At 47.4% G+C, this 21,870-nt stretch overlaps 1 protein-coding gene across 1 annotated transcript in view; it reads right to left on the bottom strand.

Annotated features, from left to right (window-relative positions):
* CNMD (chondromodulin) overlaps positions 1-21,120 on the bottom strand; it is a 105,142-nt gene extending 84,022 nt beyond the window's left edge. Inside the window, exons 1-2 of the mRNA XM_086934915.1 lie at positions 20,994-21,120; positions 19,075-19,215 (exon numbers count right to left, since the gene is read on the bottom strand). Of these exons, the coding sequence (XP_086791041.1) occupies positions 19,075-19,215; positions 20,994-21,065 (213 nt within the window). The 5' untranslated portion in view covers positions 21,066-21,120. The remainder of the gene's footprint in view (positions 1-19,074; positions 19,216-20,993) is intronic.
* Positions 21,121-21,870: the final 750 nt, after the last annotated feature.

The following is a 21,870-nucleotide window of genomic DNA, read 5'->3' as shown; positions in this document are numbered from 1 at the left end:
TATAATGTAATAATAATAACGTGTCTTACTTTATAATGATGTATTTAAATTTATGATGTACTTTTTATGATTATCTACACGATTAATCGAATAAAAGATTTTGAAATGAAATGAGTATGATGATGTGCAGTGTGTGTCAGATGGTGTAGTTCCAGAACATCGTCTGACATATATATTGTTTTCTAACTATCGTCTACAAAAAATCGCCCATTGCCATTAAAAATAAAATATCTACACTCGATGGCATGATATTTTTGTAAACGATATTGAGGACACAATTATATCCCAGGCGATATTTCTCCTTATGATAGTCTCACATAAAACCATGTGAGATGCTTTGAAGTGGTGTGAACAATCATGTTGGTGTGATGGCAAACAATTGTGGAATGGTGTGTGATTTTTCTCCAGCTTACAAATAAAATGTAACAAGTAATAGTAACATCCCTTGTAGCACTGAATTGCGGTTAAAAGTGTTGATCCAGAAATAAAGTTGAGGTATTAAGAATAGATGGGAAAAAGTAGAATAAAAGTGCCATACGAGTGGGACCCAAAGCATTTTTATTCTGGACCCTGTATTTGGCGTGAGGATTCTCGTGTGTTGTTGCAGCCAGTGGTTATTGTGTAGTAGTATATCTGATTGCTCTTGTTTATGACTGTGAGACAGTAAAAGATGGAGCATGTACTGTGAACTCTCATGTTTCATATGTAATGGGATGATCCAACCCTGGGGCGAATGAATGCATGTAGAGGGCAAGACAGCACAGCATTTACAAGCCAATCAGAGCATTTTTATTTTATGATTTGTCAATGGTAAGAAAATCGTCCAAAATATACCAAAACAACCATTAGTACAGAAAAAAAAGGCATAAGAACCAATCTACACGCCCTTGAAACGTAAAGTAGAAAAAAAGGTTTGAAAATTTGAAAGAACTTTTGGAATCTTCAAAGAAGTTCATTGATGTTTAAAGCATTTCATGGTCAATCTTTTGGCTACAACTGGATAGATTCCACAGGTAATTGTTAAAAGGGTAGATGGAAGCTCTGCCTAACAATAATTGCCAAAGGGCTAAATTGTGCATTATTTAAGTGATTTGACAGGCATATTACTGTGTAAAGAAACCATGAATCGGCCGCATACCAGTGTCCAACTGCTCTCACATCACTCATTGAATGTTTTCTGAACAAATCAACACCAAATGTTTATGAAGTCATCATGAAACGTCTTCATAATATCAGCATGCAATATCCTACTGTGAGAAAAACCCCTCCTGATGCGTGGTCACCCCCATTTTTTTGCTGACTGGTATTGCCCCTTTTGAACTCTGCACGTAGTGGGTATTCCTCTAGAGTCTCCAGTGTATCTGCCCTAGCTCCTAAAATATGGTAAAAACAGCTAATCTAACTAATTGAGCTGATTTAACTTTTCAGTAGTGCCGTAGTATAGAGTGAAGGAAAATATACTTGTGCATGGAAAGTAGAATACCAACTGTAGACAGCAGTACCTATTGTGACATACACTAGGCTGACAAGGAAAATATGACCTCTGGCCTGCATGTGTAGTCTGACTGCTGCTGCTTTGAAACCTTCAAATAACCCTTTTGACAGGAAAGATCCCTACTTATAAATGATTAAGTAAATCACCTCTAAGTAGACCTTGTAACCCACAAGGTATGGTACCTAGTATGTAAACATGACACATATAAGAATTTCAGGTTGGCATGTTCCTACAGTGACTTAAAAATATTATTCTTGTTAATTTTTCAGCTACAAAAGTTATTCAACCAATCATTATAATATTTATTTAAAATCCAGTTCAGTGATGCAGTTGGATTTTTAATAAATAGACAGGAAAAGTACATTTTATAAAGTTAAAATGTGCCTGCCTGAGGCTTCAGTGGGCTAAGTAGCATTAGTCTGCCATCACCTGTCCCAAGTCAGTGCTCCCACAGCAGAAACAATGGTCTGAGTCTTTTGGTAGTGTGACCCTGGTGTGAGGTGTGTGCAGTGTAATTGTGGGAGTGCTCAGAAACCTAACTTATAAGTCACCAGGGTGAGACCTGCCAATTCAGAGTTAAGTGTAAAGTGAGACCTTTTGGTCCTAGGGCACAGTATAGCCATCCTGGCACCATTACAGTGAGCGGGGGAGCTGATCCCAAAACCAGTTTAGTTTGGTTGAGGCGGGGACTGCTCATTTCCCTAGACACTCCCTTACTGGGGCCAATAGCCTCCTCCAGGGTCATTTTCACTTAGAATAGTGTGTTTTGGGATAGTTTGCAGTAAAACAGATAAAGGGTGAAGGTTTGCCCTTGGGAACATTTTTCTTATTGGTTAGGAAGTGGCAAGGAGTCATCCATACCCACTGGCTAGTGAATTGTACAAAAGGTGAACCTCACCCTAAGCTACTCAGAATATTTCTGGACCTGCAGAAGAACAGTTGAGGACTGGATGAGCTGTCTTTGACCTGTGTGGAGACCTGAAGGGCTGGGCCTGCTCCCACTTCAACACAGGACAAAGAAGTGAACCCTAAGGGCCAGTTGGCTGACCTCCTGTGAGGTTACAGGACATCGAAATCTGAAAGAGGCCTTTACCTAAAGTGATCGGCTGACCAGTGGTTGGTGGACCTGTAAAGAACTGTGCTTGTGGCCTGTGTTGGTGTGGGTCCAAGGCTCCATATGCTGTTCCTTGGGCCCTGGAAGCCTTACAAGTGACCAATAGGAGCTACTCTAAAAAGCTGGAAAAGTTGGGAATCAGAAAATGTTCACCGTTTGGAGGACGAAAGCTAACAAATCATGACTATCTGCCCACGGTGTGACTTCAGCAGCAAAGAGAATCAAGTTTGTCCCACTCTGAGATTTGTGGCCCAAAAGAAGACTTCAGTGGACACTCACTGCTAAGATATTTGGCTTTGGTGCGGCTTTCACAGCCACAGTGTCCAGGCTTATCCCTCAGGAGGTTTTTAAGCTAAAAAAAAAAGACTAACTCCCAGAAATATAGAGCAGACAAATGTTTGAAAGTACCCGCCGATGAGAGGACTGCAGTGGGTGCATAATTAACATTTTCACACTCTAGCTTTTCCACCAAAACTGGCCATAGCGGGGCCACGGCCAGCGGGTATCTGACTTTGAGTGGGCCTAGTCAGATACAGCCTTCAACCTTGCCACACTGGAAAATGTTGACTTCCATGAAAAAGACTACATCAGAAGGTAAAAACTTTGACCGGAACTACCCGCTTGGTCTATCCGATCTCTGCTCCATCATGGTTAGCCTGAGATTGCACCAAAGTCCTCTTCAAAAGCTCACATTGAGTTCTGATTGGCACTTTACTTTTTCTTGGCCCTTTTTGCTCTAAAACTTTAAAAATACATATCGCAGAGTCCCCCATCGGATTTTAAACAGTTTGATGTCATTTCTCTTATTACATTTTTCTTGATATTTAGAAATTAGTAGTGTGCTTTTTATTGAGCGGAGTATTCACTTTTAAATTGTTTTGGTACTGCTAAAAACGTTTAGCACTTTTCCTTAAGTTAGACATGTTTGTTCTGTGCCATAGTTACCAGGGGTTGAGCTCAGAATTACTTTATTGAACTTGTGTGTTGAATATGACAAAATGTTGGACATAATATTGGGAAGGCCTCATGTGTTCCCCAACGAATAACCCAATTTCTTACACCCACTTAATATTAAAGTTATATTTGTCGCTTTCCACAAATGCTCATCATTTACATCCACAGCTCCTGTGGTTATTCTCATCTCCAGGTGTCATTAGCGTAAGAGGAAACCAGGGGCTGTACCACTGAGTGTGGAAGAATGCAGGTAATTCTTGTTGCATTCTATTTTTAAAAAATTACTCCTTGTGAAGTGCCTTTCACTGTAGCAGCGGGAGAACACAAACTCTGGAGGCTTTTTAAAGTCTCTGTTTATGACCATCTACTGGCAGGGAGGTTGGTGCAGTTTAAACTCCTGCAGTATATTTCCACAATACAACATGCTGATCTCCCCCCTCAACCATGGGAAAGGTTTGAAAGACTATGCAAAGTTCATTTCTACATGAGGGAGGGTTGACAGAATAATTACAGGGAATCTTAAGAGCTTTGTATAAGCCACATTTTCTCCTGTTTACACCTGTCATTTTATTACAATTCACTGGTAACCGTGAATTCTGTGCGCTCTATAAAGAAAGCCATCATTTGGATATTTTTGTTCTTAACAATTGTGTTTTGACTGTGCCAGCCAAGTGTGCCCTGTTTTATTTCCCAATAGTCGTTAATGGTCACTCAGGAATAGCAGCGGTCTGTGAGCAAGAGTGGCCAATTTATTTTCCCCACCTGTTTCTAAAATATACCATCTGATTCTAGATTGCATGTTTTACTGCCAACCTCTGTTTTCGGCGTTGGGTTCTCCGTACACTTTGTTTATTCCAGTTAAGTTTTAGGTCAGTTTGCGGATCACGTGGTATTAATTAACTTCAAAACACACAGGTATGGGCTACTCTTTGCTTTGTTAACAGCATGACCGCTGGTGGGGTTATATGTTGGCATCCAGATCTCATGTTTTCACCAGTTTCACTGGGACAGTATTTGAGATGTGGCTGCAGTGGAAGTTGTTTCGATCTCTGCATTGTACTCTTCCGAGATGGAACCGGCATCCTGGTTCTCCAGGCGCCAGGAGATCTTGTGAGTAAGACATATAGGGGCATATTATCAAGGGGGTTTATCTCAGCTTTTTTGGCTTTAAAAGCCAAGAAAGCGGAGATAAAATTATCTCCCTATTACCTAGCTGTCGCTAACACCAGTTAGCGACAGCTGGTAGGAGATAGCGACCATCTTGGGCCCCACTTTGCATGTCAGTGATATTTATCACTAATGACATGCAAAGTGGGCGTGCCAAGATGTTAGCGACTGGAAACAGTCGCTAACATCGCTATCTCCTATTACCAACTTTTGGAGATATTCGCGTTAAGCGCGAATATCTCCAAAAGCTAACACCTGCCCTGAGCAGTTCTTAGCCATGTTATCCAATGGGAGGTGGATAACATGCCTAAGAGCATTAGCTCGGTAATGCATGAATATCGCTGACTTTTCAGCGATATTCATGCATTGCGGCCGATTTTTATCGCATTTTCGATAAACCTTGGTAATACCAAGGTTTATTTGCGATAAAAATCGCCGCAGCTCAGCGGTAAATTTTTGTCTCTAACCAAGCAATAGCGATAATTATCGCTATTGCTTGGTAATATGCCCCTCACATCGTAAGTTAATTGTTTTAAATAATCAGCATCGCATTATATGTTCTGCCGCGTTTGTTTGTAAGGGTTATTTTTCACAAGCATAGGCACATTTTAAATAAGTGGTAAACTCGTTTTCAGAGTGAGCACTGGATTTAAGCAGTTTGCATGTGGGTTATCTGGGTCTTATTTTTACGCTGGGTGTAGTTCATTGTGATGGGGTGGAGTCCATCTCGGTTTATAGGATCTATTACTAAACCGTTGGTGGTTATGCATGTCGTTTGGCGGGTGGATAGGAAGCATCTTAAGGACTTCGGGGGGCCTGGGCCAAAAGAATTTCGGGGGGCCCTGTTCAGAACAACTTTTAATTTAAGATTTAATTTCAGATTTTTCATGATCCCATTGGCCAGGTCACTGACAGCGCACAGGCACACGTCCACATTTTAAATGTGTTTACATCTAATATTTAGGGATCGTGACTTGTGTTTTCAATATTTAACATAGCAGCAGCTGACTAATATTACTACAAGCAAGCTCTGTGGCGCCCTCCCATTTCTAATATGTGAGGTCATGTTTTGAGCAAAAATAACCTCTTTTATGGATGTTGCATAAAAGTTAAAGACAACATTTCTCCTCAAAATGTCCCTAATATACTCTCTCACATCACCCACATTAAAAATAAATTATAGTAAAGCGGTATTTTAAACAATTTGTTTAAGAATTACCTAAGGTCATCAAGGTAAGACCAGGCACGGCCCGTGTCGGGCGTTATACTGGGGCGGTGACGTCAGGCAGGGGAGGGTCAGGGTGGGGGGGATGTAAAATACGGGATAAGGACCATTAGAGGTAAGTATCGAAAAAAAAAAAATTGTTGCCCACTCTGCATCGCCAAATGTGATGCAGCGTGGGCAACCAAATTCGTTGTTTTTTTTTTCTTTTCGATACTTACCTCTAATGGTCCTTATCCCGTATTTTACATCCCCCCACCCTGACCCTCCCCTGCCTGACGTCACCGCCCCAGTATAATGCCCGGCATGGGTCATGCCTGGGTAAGACTCTCCATAAGGGGGTCCCCTCAAAGTCTGTTCCCCTGAAAGCCTGGAGTCCCCTGAAAGTCTGGGGCCCTGGGCCAGAGCCCACTTTGCCCATGCCTTAAACGTCTCTGGTGTTAATACATGCATAGTTGCATGACATGCACACAACATTTGTAAAGTGCGCTACTACCTGTGAGGGTCTCAAGGCGCTGGAGGGGTGGGGGTATGGCGTTATTTGTTGCAGACATGTTATTTATTGCTCATTTTGACAGGCCTTTTTAAATCTTGACATTCCAGTAACCCCTGATGAAGGGATCCTTCCCGAAATGCTTTGGGTTTCACAAACATGGATGCACTTTGAAGTGTGACATAGATAGAAGCCAAGCTTAGTAGTTTTTATCGTGAATCTTGAACATTGGAATCATCAAGTTGTCAAGAAAAATGGAAATCTTGAACATCGTCGATTCATAGTGTTTAAAACGGGACCAGAATGGATAAAGGTTTATAATTAGGATTACTATGGGATTCAGTGGTCTATGGGCCTGCATACAGGCTGTGCACCTTGGGACTGTTGAACCACCCGGCCACCAGCTTTGATTTGGTGAGTGGGCACAGGGCAGAGCTCGCACCAGGAGTTGCACGCCAAAACTCAAGCCTTAGAGAGTTTTGAAAAAATTGAGTAAAAGAATTGCTTAAGTATGAAAATGTAGAAGTGTGCATTCTATCAGTGGCGTCACTAGGGGGCTCGGGGGGTGCGGAACGCACCGGGTGTCACCCCATCTGGGGGGTGACACCAATCTACACTGAAAAGTCTACCTGCGTCCTGCTTTAGTGCAAGAAGCGCACCACCACCGCACCCGGCCTGCCGTAGCTACGGGCACGATCCGCCATCTGCATTCTGCACGTGCACGGAATGGATGGGTCACAGAAGTCAAGTAGTCAACAGTCAAGGGTTTGGGTTTGCATTGTTGTTCTGTGACGAAAGTCGAAACGAAACAGAAGCCAAACCAAACCCAGTTATGCATATACCAGGCAGGCATCGTTGACTTGCAGTTTGGTTTCACTGACACTTGCCCAGCAGTTTGGGTCCCAGGGCCGTCAATCTAGCCCTACTACCAATGACGTGCCGGCCTGGGACAGCCCCCGCGCTCTGTGCGCAGTGCGCAACTGCACATGCTGCTCTTAGCCTCTGACGCGTCACGGCGGTCAGGCGCCCACCAGCGCCAGGGAGAGTGCATACTGTGCGTCGTGAGAATAAACTTAAAAAGAACGACGACGACACCAGTCCGAGCCTTTGCGAGTCCGACTCAGGTACTATCTTCTCTCCCCTTCAAATTTGGAACGGTGAGAGACTGCTGACTGTCACTAGTAGTAGAGACAATAGAGAATAGTATAATTTTAATGTATAATATACTGTATATCATTATCATAAATACTGACTGCATGACATGAGACTGTCGTAGTAGTAAAGCAGTGCAGTGGCACACAAATGAAAACACGGCCCTGAGGGCCCTCTTCGGCGGGTGCAAGCTGGCTTTCTAAATTCTTCCTATGCCCCACACATGCCCTTTTCGTCGAGGTAGCCTGCCCCTGCCCAGCCCATCCCCCACCCTCCAGTGCTTCCAGGGCCTTTATTGCATTGCCAAATATGCCAAACATTGCAAAATTGCTGCATTATATCAGAAAGCGTGCGGCCGGTTTCGAGGATTTCTAACCCTCAAAGGCAGCAGGGAATCGATGGGTTGGTTTTTAGGTCTCGGACCGGAAATGCTGGCTTGCCAGCTTCCGGTCAGAGAATTAATGATTTTGAGTATGGAGCTTGAACCCGCCTCTGTACTCGACCTCTCCTCAATTGGCTGGCTTCCTAAACGGAGGCCAGCCATTGGAGGAGAGATCCATCACTCCGATGTAGCCCCGTCCTTTTCGGATTTGGGGGCGTAATTTTTGCTGTTCTTTAGACAGTGACGTCATCCGACACTCAGCACAGCAAAACACGCCCCCAAATCCGAAAATGGCCGTGCGTTTCTCCAAGGCATTTTCTCCTTGCCTCGGAGAAACGTGGTGGTGTTTTCGGAGCTGCTCGCCTCCTTAGGAGCTGCTCGGCTTCGCTCGCCTCCTCCCTTCCCTCTGCCCTCCTCGTTGCGCTGCAGCTCTCCTCCGTCGTGCTAAAAATCACATCGGACCGCATTTGGTCCACTTCTTCACTCCTCCCTAGGAGCTGCTCGGCTCCGCTCGCCTCCTCCCTTCCCTCTGCCCTCCTCCGTCGCGCTCTCGCCTCCCTCCCCCTCCCTCTGCTGCAGCTCTCCTCCGTCGTGCTAAAGATCACATCGGACCGCATTTGATTTCCCCGCTTTTCAGCTCGTGATTCGATCCTGCTCCCTCCCACTACCCTCCCCGTGGGGTTGGGCTCACCTGTTTCCTGCCCGCTTGGGCAGGTGTTCCGAGTGGGTTTGCGTCCTAGAGGTGCCCCGAGCCGTGCACTATCCAGTGCGCCCGGGGCTCCTCTTTAAAAGTGTCTAAGATAAACAGTATAAACATGATCTAATTTAGCCAACAGTGAGGTCATTACTGACCTGGCAGCCTCACAAATGAAATCTTTATAATGCAGCATTTCATCACAAAAGAAAATATTGTACATGGATGGCACCACAGAATACCAATAGGGAAGTCTAGTACATCTCTCTTTTTACGTTGAGCTAAAACAGCGCATGCGCCGTTTGTTCCGCGACATTTTGTAAAGGGGAGCTCAAGTGCCACCCAGCCTCTGCTTCCTGGCCACAAGCATGAATGCACGTGCGTGCACCATCTGCTTTTCCTGCATTCTTTGTTGTCATGGCGCCTCTCACACCTGCCCCTCCCTCTCCCCCATCACAGAGCGGCCTCAGGCTCAAAGTACGTCGCACGCTGTGCTCGTACTCAGCAGACGTTTTGTGTATTCCAATAAACAGACACGTGTTTTACTGGGCTTCTAACGCTCCCTCCCACCACTGTGCCTCGGTCACACTATTCTTCCCACCCACTCTACAGGTCTCTCTCTCTCTCTCTCTCTCTCTCTCTCTCTCTCTCTTTCTCTTTCTCTTTGTATTCTGCTCTGGCGGCCTCTTCTCCCCCATCCCTCCGCATTACCACCTCTCTCTGTCTATCCCACTTGTTACTTCTCCTTCCGCTCTCTCTCCTGCACCCTCTGTATCGTTTTCTTTGTTTCTCCCACTCTGACCAGGTTCATCTGCTGTCACCTGTGCATTGGTCCCTCCTCCCCTGCCCCTGTCACTTCTCCCCATATCTATCTGACACTCTCATCTGGCACCTTTTTCCCTCCATCATTCTATTGCCTCTGCATTGTCCACACTCTTTGTCTCTTCGGTTCCCCTCCTTTCCCTACAATCTCGTATCTCCTTTTTCTTCTCCCTAATTCCGACCTGCCCCCTCCCCCCCCACAACTCCAACCCACCGGAGGGGAGGGATATTTCCCATTTCTTGCGGTGCTTAACTATTGTAAAACCGGGAGTGCCCAAGGAGGATATTTGTAAAGCGCTCAGCCCTCTGTGCTTCTAGGCGCTTCTTGTTATGTTAATGGTTTGAGCGGCGTATGCACAGTACAGGAGTACAGTGCACAAGTCATTAGTCTCCGGAAGGTTAATCCAGTTGGTCCAATTGAAAGAATTTAAGGCCACAGCTCGCACACTGCATACAAAGCCTTGAGCTGGCTACATTGTGTTCTGACAATATTGTTTTTACTGTCGCCACCTCAATATTTAGACTCCTGTGCACCTCCTCACACATTTTCACAGAATTACAATTGCAACGGGAATACCCGCCCATTGCTCTGTGCACCCTGCAAAGAGGCCAAGCATTGGATGGCCACGTATTCCGAACACCTTTTGAAGTCACTGACAAGCACTGTGTTAAACTCGCACTGCTTTCAGCCTCACCTTCAGCGCTCTCAATTGTGCCCGCTATAAACACCTACTCAAGAGTAAATGTTTCATGGAAAAATAAAGAAACACAGCACCCTGGAAATAGTTTACTTAATCTTGCATTTCTTAAGAACGTTAAACGGGAAATAGAAACAAGAACTAAAATACTGACATGGATTACTTACATTTTTTTACATGAATTATTTAGAACTCAATCAGTGTTTTTAGCCAGTGAAGTTAAGGACCTGAATATAGGGCCCAATGGTGACCTGTTTCAAAATTAGTTTTAATTACTACCTCGTGTGAGATTCGGGGGGCCCGGCCCACTTACCGCCCTGCCAGCCCACATGTGTGTTTGCCAACTATACCACTCCAGATATTCAGGACAGACCTGGTACTGCTCCAATAGGCAGTGGCTGCTGGGGATGCTGGTGACTCTTTCAAGGCGCTTGGAATTGGTTTGGGGTTCCACTCCAGTACGTTTCTTAAAAATCAAAAGCTTGAGAAGGCAAATCAAATTAGAAAAAATAAGGACCTCAGCCTCTCCCTGCACCGTCCCTTCACTGATGCACTCTCTCCACAGCCCCTCCCTGCACCGTCCCTTCACTGCTGCACTCTGCTCAGCCTCTCCCTGCACCGTCCATTCACTGATGCACTCTCTGCTCAGCCTCCCATTGCATCGTCCCTTCACTGCTGCACTCTCTTCAGCCTCTCCCTGCACCGTCCCTTCACTTGTGCACTCTCCTCAGTCTCTCACTGCACCATCCCTTCACTGCTGCACTCTCTTCAGCCTCTCCCTGCACCATCCCTTTACTGATGCACTCTCTCCTTAGCCTCTCCTTGCACAGTCCCTTCACTGCTGCACTCTCCTCAGCCTCTCACTGCACGGTCACTTCACTGCTGCACTCACTCCTCCTCCCCACTGCACCGTCCCTTCACTGCTGTACTCTCCTCAGCCTCTCACTGCATTATCCCTTCACTGCTACACTCTCTCCTCAGTCCCACTGCACCGTCCCTTCACTGCTGCACTCTATGCTCAGCCCCCCACTGCACCGTCCTCTTACTGCTGCACTCTCTGCTCAGCCCCCACTGCACCGTCCTTTTACTGCTGCACCCTCCTCAGCTTCTCCCTGCACCGTCCCTTCACTGCTGCACTCTCTGCTCAGCCTCTCCCTGCACTGTCCCTTCACTGCTGCACTCTGCTCAGCCCCCCATTGCATCGTCCCTTCATTGCTGCACTCTCTGCTCAGCCCCGCCCCCCATCCAGGCTGCAGCCCTCACTCCTCCACTGCACCATCACTCACTGCTGCACTTTCTCCTCAGCCTCTTATGGTACCGTCCTTTCACTGATGCACTCTCCTCAGCCTCTCACTGCACCATCCCTTCACTCTCTCCTCAGCTCCACTATACCGTCCCTACTACCTCATTCTCTCTATCACTACCTCACTCTCTCTTTCACTAACTCACTATCTCTCACACTACTACACTATCTCTCATTCACTCTCTCTCTACCTCAATCTCTACCTCACTACTCAACTCTCTTTCTCACAACATCACAATATTACTACCACAGGAACTATATCTCTCTAACACACTACTTCACAACGTAACTCTCTCTATCTCACTACCTCACTCTCTCTACATCACTACCTAACTCTATCTATTACTATTTCACTATCTCATTCTCACTGCCTCACTATATCACGACACACTCTCTCAAAAATTCACAACTCTCTCACTACCTCACAACTTCACTCTCTCTCTCTAACTCACTGCTTCACTCTCTCTATCTCACTACCTCACACTCTCTCTATATACTACCTCACTATCTCTCCCTCACTATATCACGACACACTTTCTGTAAAGTTCACTACATCACTCTCTCACTACCCCACAACTTCACTCTCTCTATCTCACTACCGCACTCTCTCTCTCTCTCAAATACACTAACTCACTTTTACTCTCTCATACACTACCTCACTCTAGCTCACTACTTCACAACATCGCTCTGTTTCTATCTCAATACAGCACAACAACTCTCACCCTCACTACCTCATTCTTTCACGACCTCTCTCTATCTCACTACCTCACAAACTCACTCACTACCTCAATCACTCTCTCTCACTACCTCACTTTTTCTATCTCACTAACTCACTTTCACTCTCTTTCACTACCTCTTTCTCTATTTCACTACAGCACAACATCACTCTATGCTTATATCTCACTACCTCACAACATCCCTCTCACTACCTCACTCTTTACTACCTCACTCTGTATCTCACTACCTCACTCTCTCTCACTCTCTCTCTATTTCAATACCTCACTCGCTCTCTCTATCTTACTACCTCACTCTCTCTCTGCTAATGCAATAGGTATCACATATGCAAAAACAAAGCTAATGCCAATACAAATGACAATGCCATTTATTTAGGGATACAAAAAAGATAAAAAAATAATGAGCAATTCTAATAGCTCTACCTATAATATTGCCGAGACCATTGCATTGTAAATGCTTGTTAATGAGCTGCTGCGTGCCTATTAAGCTCTCGGCAGGGGAAAGGTTGCTTTGTTCATTGAAGCCAGCGGACTGTATGCAGGTGTGTTAATAAAGATAGAGATTCAATCTTTGAATATTATGTGGCAGGCACTGTTGCAATCATGGGCAGGCCTCGAGTGGGGTCCTAACATTTCATGTCTTTTTTGGATATACCAACTTAAGTCAAGAGCTCTGCCTGTTCCTCATGCTGTTCACACTCGCCAGCGTATCGCAGGAGATCTGCAATGCTTGACTGCAATTTTATTTGCTCACAAGGCAATTCTATAGCAGCCTAGCTCTTCTGAGGGTTCATGGTTTCCTATTTTTCAGTATCTTGCACAGTCTTCAGTTTTCCAGTGAACCAGTTCCAAATTTCAGCTTGCTCTTCACTACAGTGCCACCAGTTGCTCGCACTCTTGTTTATACAAATCCAGGGAAGACAGATGGAGTAAGAGTGAGTAAGAGTGAGAGGGTGACAGAGGGAGCTAGAGGGAGTAATACAGAGAGAGAGGGGGCTAAAGGGAGTAAGACAGGGAGAGAGGGAGCTAGACGGAGCAAGACAGAGAGAGAGGGAGCAATACAGAGAGGGAGCTAGAGGGAGTAAGACAGAGAGGGAGGGAGACAGAGGGAGCTAGAGGGAGTGAGACAGCGAGAGAGGGAGCTAGCTAGACAGAGAGAGGGAGCTAGAGGGAGTAAGATAGAGAGGGAGCTAGAGGGAGCTAGAGCGAGCAAGACAGAGAGAGAGGGAGCTAGAGGGAGTAAGAGAGAGAGAGAGGGAGACGGAGGGAGCTAGAGGGAGCCTGACAGAGAGAGGGAGCTAGACAGAGAGAGGGAGCTAGAGGGAGTAAGACAGAGTGAGCTAGAGGGCGCTAGACAGAGAGAGGGAGCTAGAGGGAGTAAGAGAGAGAGGGAGCTAGAGGGAGCAAGACAGAGTGAGAGGGAGCTAGAGGGAGCAAGACAGAGAGAGGGGGCTAGAGGGAGTAAGAGAGAGAGGGAGCTAGAGGGAGTAAGAGAGAGGGGGCTAGAGGGAGTAAGACAGAGAGAGAGGAAGCTAGAGGGAGTAAGACAGAGAGAGAGGGAGCAAGAGAGAGGGAGCTAGAGGGAGTAAAACAGAGAGAGAGGGAGCTAGAGGGAGCAAGACAGAGAGAGAGGGAGCTAGAGGGAGTAATACAGAGAGAGAGGGAGCTAGAAGAAGTAAGAGAGGGAGAGGGGGAGCTAGAGGGAGCAAGACAGAGAGAGGGAGCTAGAGGGAGTAAGACGGAGGGAGAGGAAGCTAGAGGGAGTAAGACAGAGAGAGAGGGAGCTAGAGGGAGTAAGACAGAGAGAGAGGGAGCTAGAGGGAGTAAGACAGAGAGAGGGAGCTAGACAGAGAGAGGGAGCTAGAGGGAGTAAGACAGTACCTAGCGCCGTACATTTCCGACAGAGGTGGTCCATGCTAGAGGGAGTAAGACAGAGAGAGGGAGCTAGAGCAAGCAAGACCGAGAGAGAGGGAGCTAGAGGGAGTAAGAGAGAGAGAGGGAGACGGAGGGAGCTAGAGGGAGCCTGACAGAGAGAGGGAGCTAGAGGGAGTAAGACAGAGTTAGCTAGAGGGCGCTAGACAGAGAGAGGGAGCTAGAGGGAGTAAGAGAGAGAGGGAGCTAGAGGGAGCAAGACAGGGTGAGAGGGAGCTAGAGGGAGTAAGACAGAGAGAGAGAGAGAGAGAGCTGAAGGGAGCAAGACAGAGAGAGAGGGGGCTAGAGGGAGTAAGAGAGAGAGGGAGCTAGAGGGAGTAAGAGAGAGGGGACTAGAGGGAGTAAGACAGAGAGAGAGGAAGCTAGAGGGAGTAAAACAGAGAGAGAGGGAGCTAGAGGGAGCAAGAGAGAGGGAGCTAGAGGGAGTAAAACAGAGAGAGAGGGAGCTAGAGGGAGCAAGACAGAGAGAGAGGGAGCTAGAGGGAGTAATACAGAGAGAGAGGGAGCTAGAAGAAGTAAGAGAGGGAGAGGGCGAGCTAGAGGGAGCAAGACAGAGAGAGGGAGCTAGAGGGAGTAAGACGGAGGGAGAGGAAGCTAGAGGGAGTAAGACAGAGAGAGAGGGAGCTAGAGGGAGTAAGACAGAGAGAGAGGGAGCTAGAGGGAGTAAGACAGAGAGAGGGAGCTAGACAGAGAGAGGGAGCTAGAGGGAGTAAGACAGTACCTAGCGCCGTACATTTCCGACAGAGGTGGTCCATGCAGTAAGTCCTGAGGGGGTGACACCATGAGTTACCCGCACCGGGTGACACCAACCCCAGTGACGCCACTGCATTCTATCACTTTTATTGTCAATCTCTGTCAGATGACAACTTAACAGCTAAACAGAAGTTCTGTGGCATCTAATTTGTAACTTTTGATTGGGAAATGACTGACATGCTGAAAACAGGAGCGGAGAAGTTACATTTCAGTTACTGAATCCCTTTAGAGCAATTATGATATAGAGTTCAAATTCTACTTCACCTCAGACGTGGTGCATTCCAATGATACACAGCTTTCTGCGTGAATTTATGGTTATGCTTTTCTTGGAGATTTATTTGTAGAATATGTTTTTCGAGGTTATGAGATAAACATTTTCACATAATGTCCGGATTCACGGGAGGCCTAGGCCAAGTGCCACTGAGGATCAATTTCCTGGTAGTTGAGAGATGAGATTGTCAGTGAGACCAGGCATCAGTATTTGGGATTTTGCTGCAAGGATACGGCATAGTTTTGATACCACACAGCAGATGCACAGGACAGGAAAGGGATCACTTTGATGAACAACTAGGAATAGGAAACCTGGAAATGTAATTGGATTGGCTAGATCTCATCGCCAAACAGTGACTTTTTTAGTATTTATACCATCCTACAACCCACTCACGAGAAAGAGAAGCTGACCCTATCTGCCACATTGCATAATCCCTTCCTGCTTTAGCGATCCCATTATCCAGAGTTGCCTACAGAACTTTTGATATGACGATTGTGTTCCATGACTGGTAGCATCAGGTTCCTGCTCACCCACTGGACTGAAGGAGGAGGCCAGTGTCCTGCAATTGAAGACTGTCCCTGTGGAACTACCTTCTTGAGGATGAACAGTGAGAAGGTCCTGAGAAAGAGAAAGCTATTGCATACTACCAAAAATAGCAGTGAGCAATATGGTACTGAACATTTCTAGTGATTCTACCAGTTGGGTTGTTCAGCTCCTCTTACATATAACTGGAATTCGAGAAGTCAGTCTTGACATGAGAATGCTTCTTCAAAGTAGTACTGCTTCCAAAACATCTAGAAAAACGTTTTGCTTCAGGAAAACTAATGGAGAACTGGGACAATCTGCAAGTACTTTATGAACAATATGTGCCATTATTCTGCTGTGAGCTTTTTGGGCACAAAGTTTGAGGGTATAATGTCACTTCAGAATCACTCACTGTTGCTAACCTCATGGAGTCTTCGGTAGTCAGAGATTGTTGCTTTCTTTACTCTAGAAAAGTTATTATGCTCCTATGTCAATCAAAGGGTTCTTGTAGAGTGTGACTGTTCTCCTCATGGGGTCTCCAGGCGCTAGGTCCTGACATCCTTAGTCAAAGAGCCATGTCTTGAGCCTCTTTCTGAATTCTTCCAGTAAAGGACAGGTGCATAGGTGAAGGAAGAGGTTGTTCCAAGACTTGGTGGTGAGGTAGGAGAAGGAACGATCTCTGCAGCTATTCCGGCAGATGTGAGGGTATGGGTTAGAGTGAGGGAGGAAAGAGGAGTAAAGTTCCCTGGTGGGTCAATGGAATGTCAGGCGGTGGTTCATGTAGGCAGACGAAGGTTCGCGGAGTGCCTTGTAGGCCTGAGTCAGGAGCTTGAAGAGACATCTCTTCTGTACAGGGAGCCAGTGGAGGGCTCGGAGGTGGTGGGCGGTGCTGGTTCCCTAGGAGGTTGAGGACAAGTCTCGCGGCGGTGTTCTGGATGGTCTAGAGGCGGCTGGGTTAGTGGTTCCAGCATAGAGTGCGTTGCTGTAGTCAAGGCGACTGGAGATGAGGGCTTGGGTGACTGTTTCCTGGTGGAGATGGGGATTCAGAGGAAGATCTTGCGGAGCATGCGGAGGGTGTGGATGCAGGAGGAGGAGACGGCGTTGACTTGTTTCTTTATGGTTAGTTGGCTGTCCTGGATGATTCCCAGGTTGCGTTCAGGGTTGGAGGGAGCAGGCCGAGTGTGGTGAGCCGCCAGGAGTCATCCCGGGGAGGAGGGGGGTAGGGGGGTGTTTATGAAGATGAGCACCTTCGTTTTCTCTGAGTTGAGCTTCAGGCAGCTTGCCTTCATCCAGCTGTCAACGTCAGTAAAGGTGTTCTGGAAGTTGGCTCTGATGGTGTCGGTGTCTTCTGTGAGGGAAAGGATGAACTACGTGTCATCTGCGCATGAGATGATGTTGAGTCTGTGGGTGAAGGTGATGTCTGCCAGAGGCATCAGGTAGGTGTTGAAGAGGGTGGGGTGGAGGGAGGAGCCCAGTGGGATGATGCAGAGGATGTTCTTGAGTTCAGAGGAAAAGGGTGGTAAGTGGATCCTGTGTGTTCGGCTGGAAAAGAAGGAGGCGATCCAGTTAAGACCGTTGCTTTGGATGCCCAGATGGATGCCCAGTTTCTAAAAACTTTTAGCAGGATCAACCAACATCTTACACACTGCTATATTAATTCTAGGATTGACCGCTGAATACCTTGTTACCAATTAAACACACTGAGGATATAGTCATGTTTTGCAGGTCTTTCCATCTTCCTAGTATAACACAATGTCTTTTCTCAATGCTTTCCTTTTTAGCCGTAGTAATATTGGAAATAGTAATGGGCTAACTCTTGTGTGGGTGGATGCATACACTTCCCTAAATCCATGCATAGCACTGCCTAAACCCCATTATTCCCTTCCCTTTAGTCCTGAGTGTTCCTCGTTTTCCTGCCACTAACCTCTGTCCCTCCCACATTTACTACTAAAACATATACTTATGGGGGAAGAGACTCCGCAGTCGGGGAACAGATCGCTGCACTAAAAAAACAAGCGATGTGGGGGTTGTGTGAATAGCATTTTTTAGTAATTTAGTAGAACTTTTGTAGCACTAAGTACCGCAAAATGCAGTTTGTGAATAGGACCCTTAGTTTTCAGAAATAGATAATAATAGATCGTGCACGATGTTTTTAATAATTGCTCACCCTGGATGCACTTTGAAATCCTCTGCATGCTTGCTTAATGCATACTAGGCGTCCTGGGATGCAAGCAGCTTTGATGTTGGTGTTTCGAAGAGTTCCATTGTGTGACACTGATGACAGGGGAGTCCTAGTCCCTTGACACAGACTGCTACTGCTCCTGCTCCGTAGCCCCCACTTAACCTTTAACCAGCTTAGTCTCTGGTTCCTTCTAACGATTGCTTGTGGTAGCTGGGGAGGTTTTTGTCGAATTCTATTACTGTGCAGCAAGAAATTTTGGCACTCTCTGCGCATTGTGGGTAGGAGAATCTTGCGCTTCTTACATGAGTCGCCTCAGCATGGATTCGTCAGCATGTATACTTCCAGAAATGCGTGGCGTTTTAAGATCCCATGAAAAATTAATTCTAAACAAAGCCATCGTGACCTCGATAAATGTTTGAACTGTTTCCAATAAAAAAAATCGATGTGAACCTACACTTGTTTTATACTTACGTCACTGATGTTGTGTGATGGTTCCATTTAAGCAAAGGGGCCTTTTACGGGCCACATGGGATCCCACTAGAAATTATGGGGACCCAACTGATTCACATTATGCAGCATTTAATTTTCATTTGGGCGGAGAAAACGGTGTTCATTGCCAGGTTACCTAACCCCCGCCTCCCCCTTCCATATGCAATAGTTTGTAATTGGTTGTTTTTACTTGTTTGTGGGGATGGATTCCTTGCGCGCGTTTGCTTTAGAGTGGACAGGAAGGGCGCCTGCTCCTGTGTGGGATCTTCGTGCTCTCGGCTGTGGGTTTGTTGGTATGCAGAGGAAACTCCCGCTGCCCTGCTCTCATTCTGAAGATGAATTTTTAATTAATTTTTATTCCTGCGGTGAAAGAGTTTCTGTGGAGTGTGAGAATGTGTGACCTATGAGTAATGAAGGGTCCGCGGCCAGGGGAGCGTCTGAAAGAAGTCTGCCTCCGGCTTTCCTACCTGCAAACACGAGCTCTCGAGGTATGAAAGAGCCCTCTGTTTCCAGGGCAGGCACGCTCCGAAAGAAACACCTCTCGGCCCTGGCGCAGCCGAGGAGACCATCCATCCGCCCTGCATACCTACAGTTTGCACAGGGTGGCATGGGCCTCTGAGCAAGCACCTACCCCGACGTCATCCATTAATATACCTCGCCAGTGTACACCCCTCGGCGGCCTTGTCACTTACGTGCTTGTCGTTGACTTTCCAGAAGTAGAAGGCCCCGATGGCGCCGAAGAGCAGCAGCAGCGCCCCGGAGATTAGCGCTATGGCCCCTATCTTCAGCAGGCGACCCCCGCCGGGGGGTTTCATCGACACCGCCGTGTAGGCCTGGAAGAGAAGGCAGACATAACAAGAAACATGACCGCCCAAGGAGCGCACTACATCCCTCGCCACACGCAGAGCGCACGACACGCAACCACACGCAGGGCGCACCATACATCACCACAAGCAGAGCTCACCATACATCACCACACGCAGAGCACACCATACCTCACCTCATGCAGAGCGCACCATACCTCACCACACGCAGAGCACACCATACCTCATCTCATGTAGGACGCACCATACTTCACCTCATACGCAGGCAGGTCACCAGTCTAACCACCGCTCGTCACCCCCAAACCTCACACACCGAGTATCCACATGCCTGGCCAGAAAACCACAAATGTGGTGTGTCAATTCTTGGATTGCCTCATGTGCCACGGGGCAGCACTGTACACTCGTCAGAGTGACTGTCGCATATTTAATGAGACAATCAATGCCTGCGCACCTCCAATGTACCTGCTTTAAAATCCCTCAGCTGAACTGACACATATGTATATAATTGGCATGATCTGCGTGTGGTATGGTGGGCAGGGCCAACACCAGGCAAATATGATGTGACACCACCAACGCTCATCGGCAGAAATGTAAATGAGCAGTAGCTATGATTTCCACAGGCCTGCGCATACTTAAGCGAGCCGAGGGCACACTCATCAACAGAGGTGCCAGTTATTGAATGGGCAGTAAGTATTAACATGTACTCCGGTTGGCAGCAGAAGAAGTTCTAGACTTTTAATGTGGCAGTATCAACACTCCTCATCCGAACTGGCTTGTTTATTAGGGGCAATATCCGGTGCTGGAACCAGTACCATAAAAGTGCGTGTACTCCCTATCCCAGAGCTGTGAGGCGTGCGAGCGCGCTCTCATTAAAATCACTCCTCGGCAGGGCGCCGGACATTTAAAATGGGCGGTGTCAACACTCACCAAAAGAGCTGACACTTGTTTAATGGCAGCATGTCACCTGCCCTAGGCAGAATGGATGTATGTACAGAGGGGCAGTACCAGCATTGAGTAACTCAGCTGCCAAGCTGTCAAAGGGCATCTGCAAACAACCCCGAGTAAGCAGCTAAAACAGTAAATACATTCATTGATCGCTGTCGTTCCTGTTATTACTGTCTGGGTGTGAACTGTATTTCTAGTCTGACCGTCAGCCCGGGCGCTCTTTGCTTTTGGTATGCGAGCGCGCGCCTGTCTGCTCGCTGGCCCCGCAGCACAGAGCTGCTCAGACGTGTTCCCACCCGTAACCTCTTCAGAGATGACAGGTGAAGCTCCGCAGCGACGTGCGGACACAAATACACTTTTTTTGTAATTTAAGGAGTGAATCTCCGCTCACTTCATTCACCTCAATTAAGCTTATCACAATACAAATGACAACCACAATCCTTTGCAAACCGCACCTCTGGCTGTCACGGAACCCCGTGTCCATCCATCCACCCCCGCCCCCACCTCCTCGCTTCTCGGGGGCACTTTCCAATACACGATGTAGTAAATTTACCCCTCGCTACCGCAACCTAAATACCACCTTCCCCTAAAGTGGGGGTGAATTCTGACAGACGTTATTCGTATCATCTGCCCCAGGATCTAGCTCTTGTTGCACCGGGGTCCGGGGAACAAGGCGTCCCAACAGGCACCACGCACAAAGGGCAGTAGAAATATAGCTGTGCTTTCGGCGAGTCGCACGCCGGCCTTCTAGGCGCCCTCTCTGCGCCTTTGATTTTCAGGCTGTAAATGATACACACATTCTATGAAACTTTCCGTGCACGCCCCCGGGCGGCGGTACTCACGGGCGGCAGGCACTGCTCCACGTCCTCGGGCCCCGCCAGGGCGATGGGCACCTTCTCTGAACTGTCTGCCATGGCTGCAGCTCCGGGTCTGAGCCTGGGCCCCGCTCTGCCCGCAGTGCACCGAGCTGCGCCCGCCCACTCCGTCCACCCCCTCCGGCCCCTGCCCCTCCAGCGCACCTCCACTTCTCCTGTCCGTCACAAACCCAACTCCCGCCCCTCCCATCCCTGCTAGCGCTGCTCAATCATTCGCATCCCAAATACTCCCGCCCTGGCCCCCTCAGCGCCTGTCCGTCAAAGTCCTGCCTCCTACCCCCTCCAGTGCACCCCCTGCCAGCCGTACCCCTCCTGCCTTCCAAGCTTCCATACCCGCTGCTATGGTACCACCTTTCCAAGAGAAAACATGCCAGACATTTTTGTTGTTGTTTTAAGTCTGCAAAGGCCCGTACGATGCTAAATAGGAGAGTAAACACAATCGTATATATGTTATTGCAACGTGAATTTTCTGTCTTTACTTACTTTAATTAGTAGTCATGGATCTCTAACGAAGCTCTAGAACACTTCAAAAAGAAGTTTGTTTTTATATGTGCTGTTTGAAGTATGCACAGGTAGAGGCTAAAAATACCGGCTTTGGGTGATTTTGCTTAGGGATATCAGAATACCGTTGGTGCCGGTAGTAAACCTATCAGGCGGCAACTCTACCCACTGCTGGCTGTCTCCCTTATCCGCCTTATCCAGGGCTTTAAGTGGGGGGGGTCTGTGGGGGGTAGGGTGACCAACCGTCCGTAAATTTTGTTGTGGGGTGAGGTGGGGAACCTTCCCAGCGGCCTAGTCGCTTGCGCAGGGGTGGCAGCGCGCAGTAGCAACCAGTGAGCCTCAC

This window comes from Lissotriton vulgaris, chromosome 8, assembly GCF_964263255.1.
Source record: "Lissotriton vulgaris chromosome 8, aLisVul1.2, whole genome shotgun sequence".
NCBI classification, from domain to species: Eukaryota; Metazoa; Chordata; class Amphibia; order Caudata; family Salamandridae; genus Lissotriton; species Lissotriton vulgaris.
This window is presented reverse-complemented; position numbering and strand designations above follow the sequence as displayed.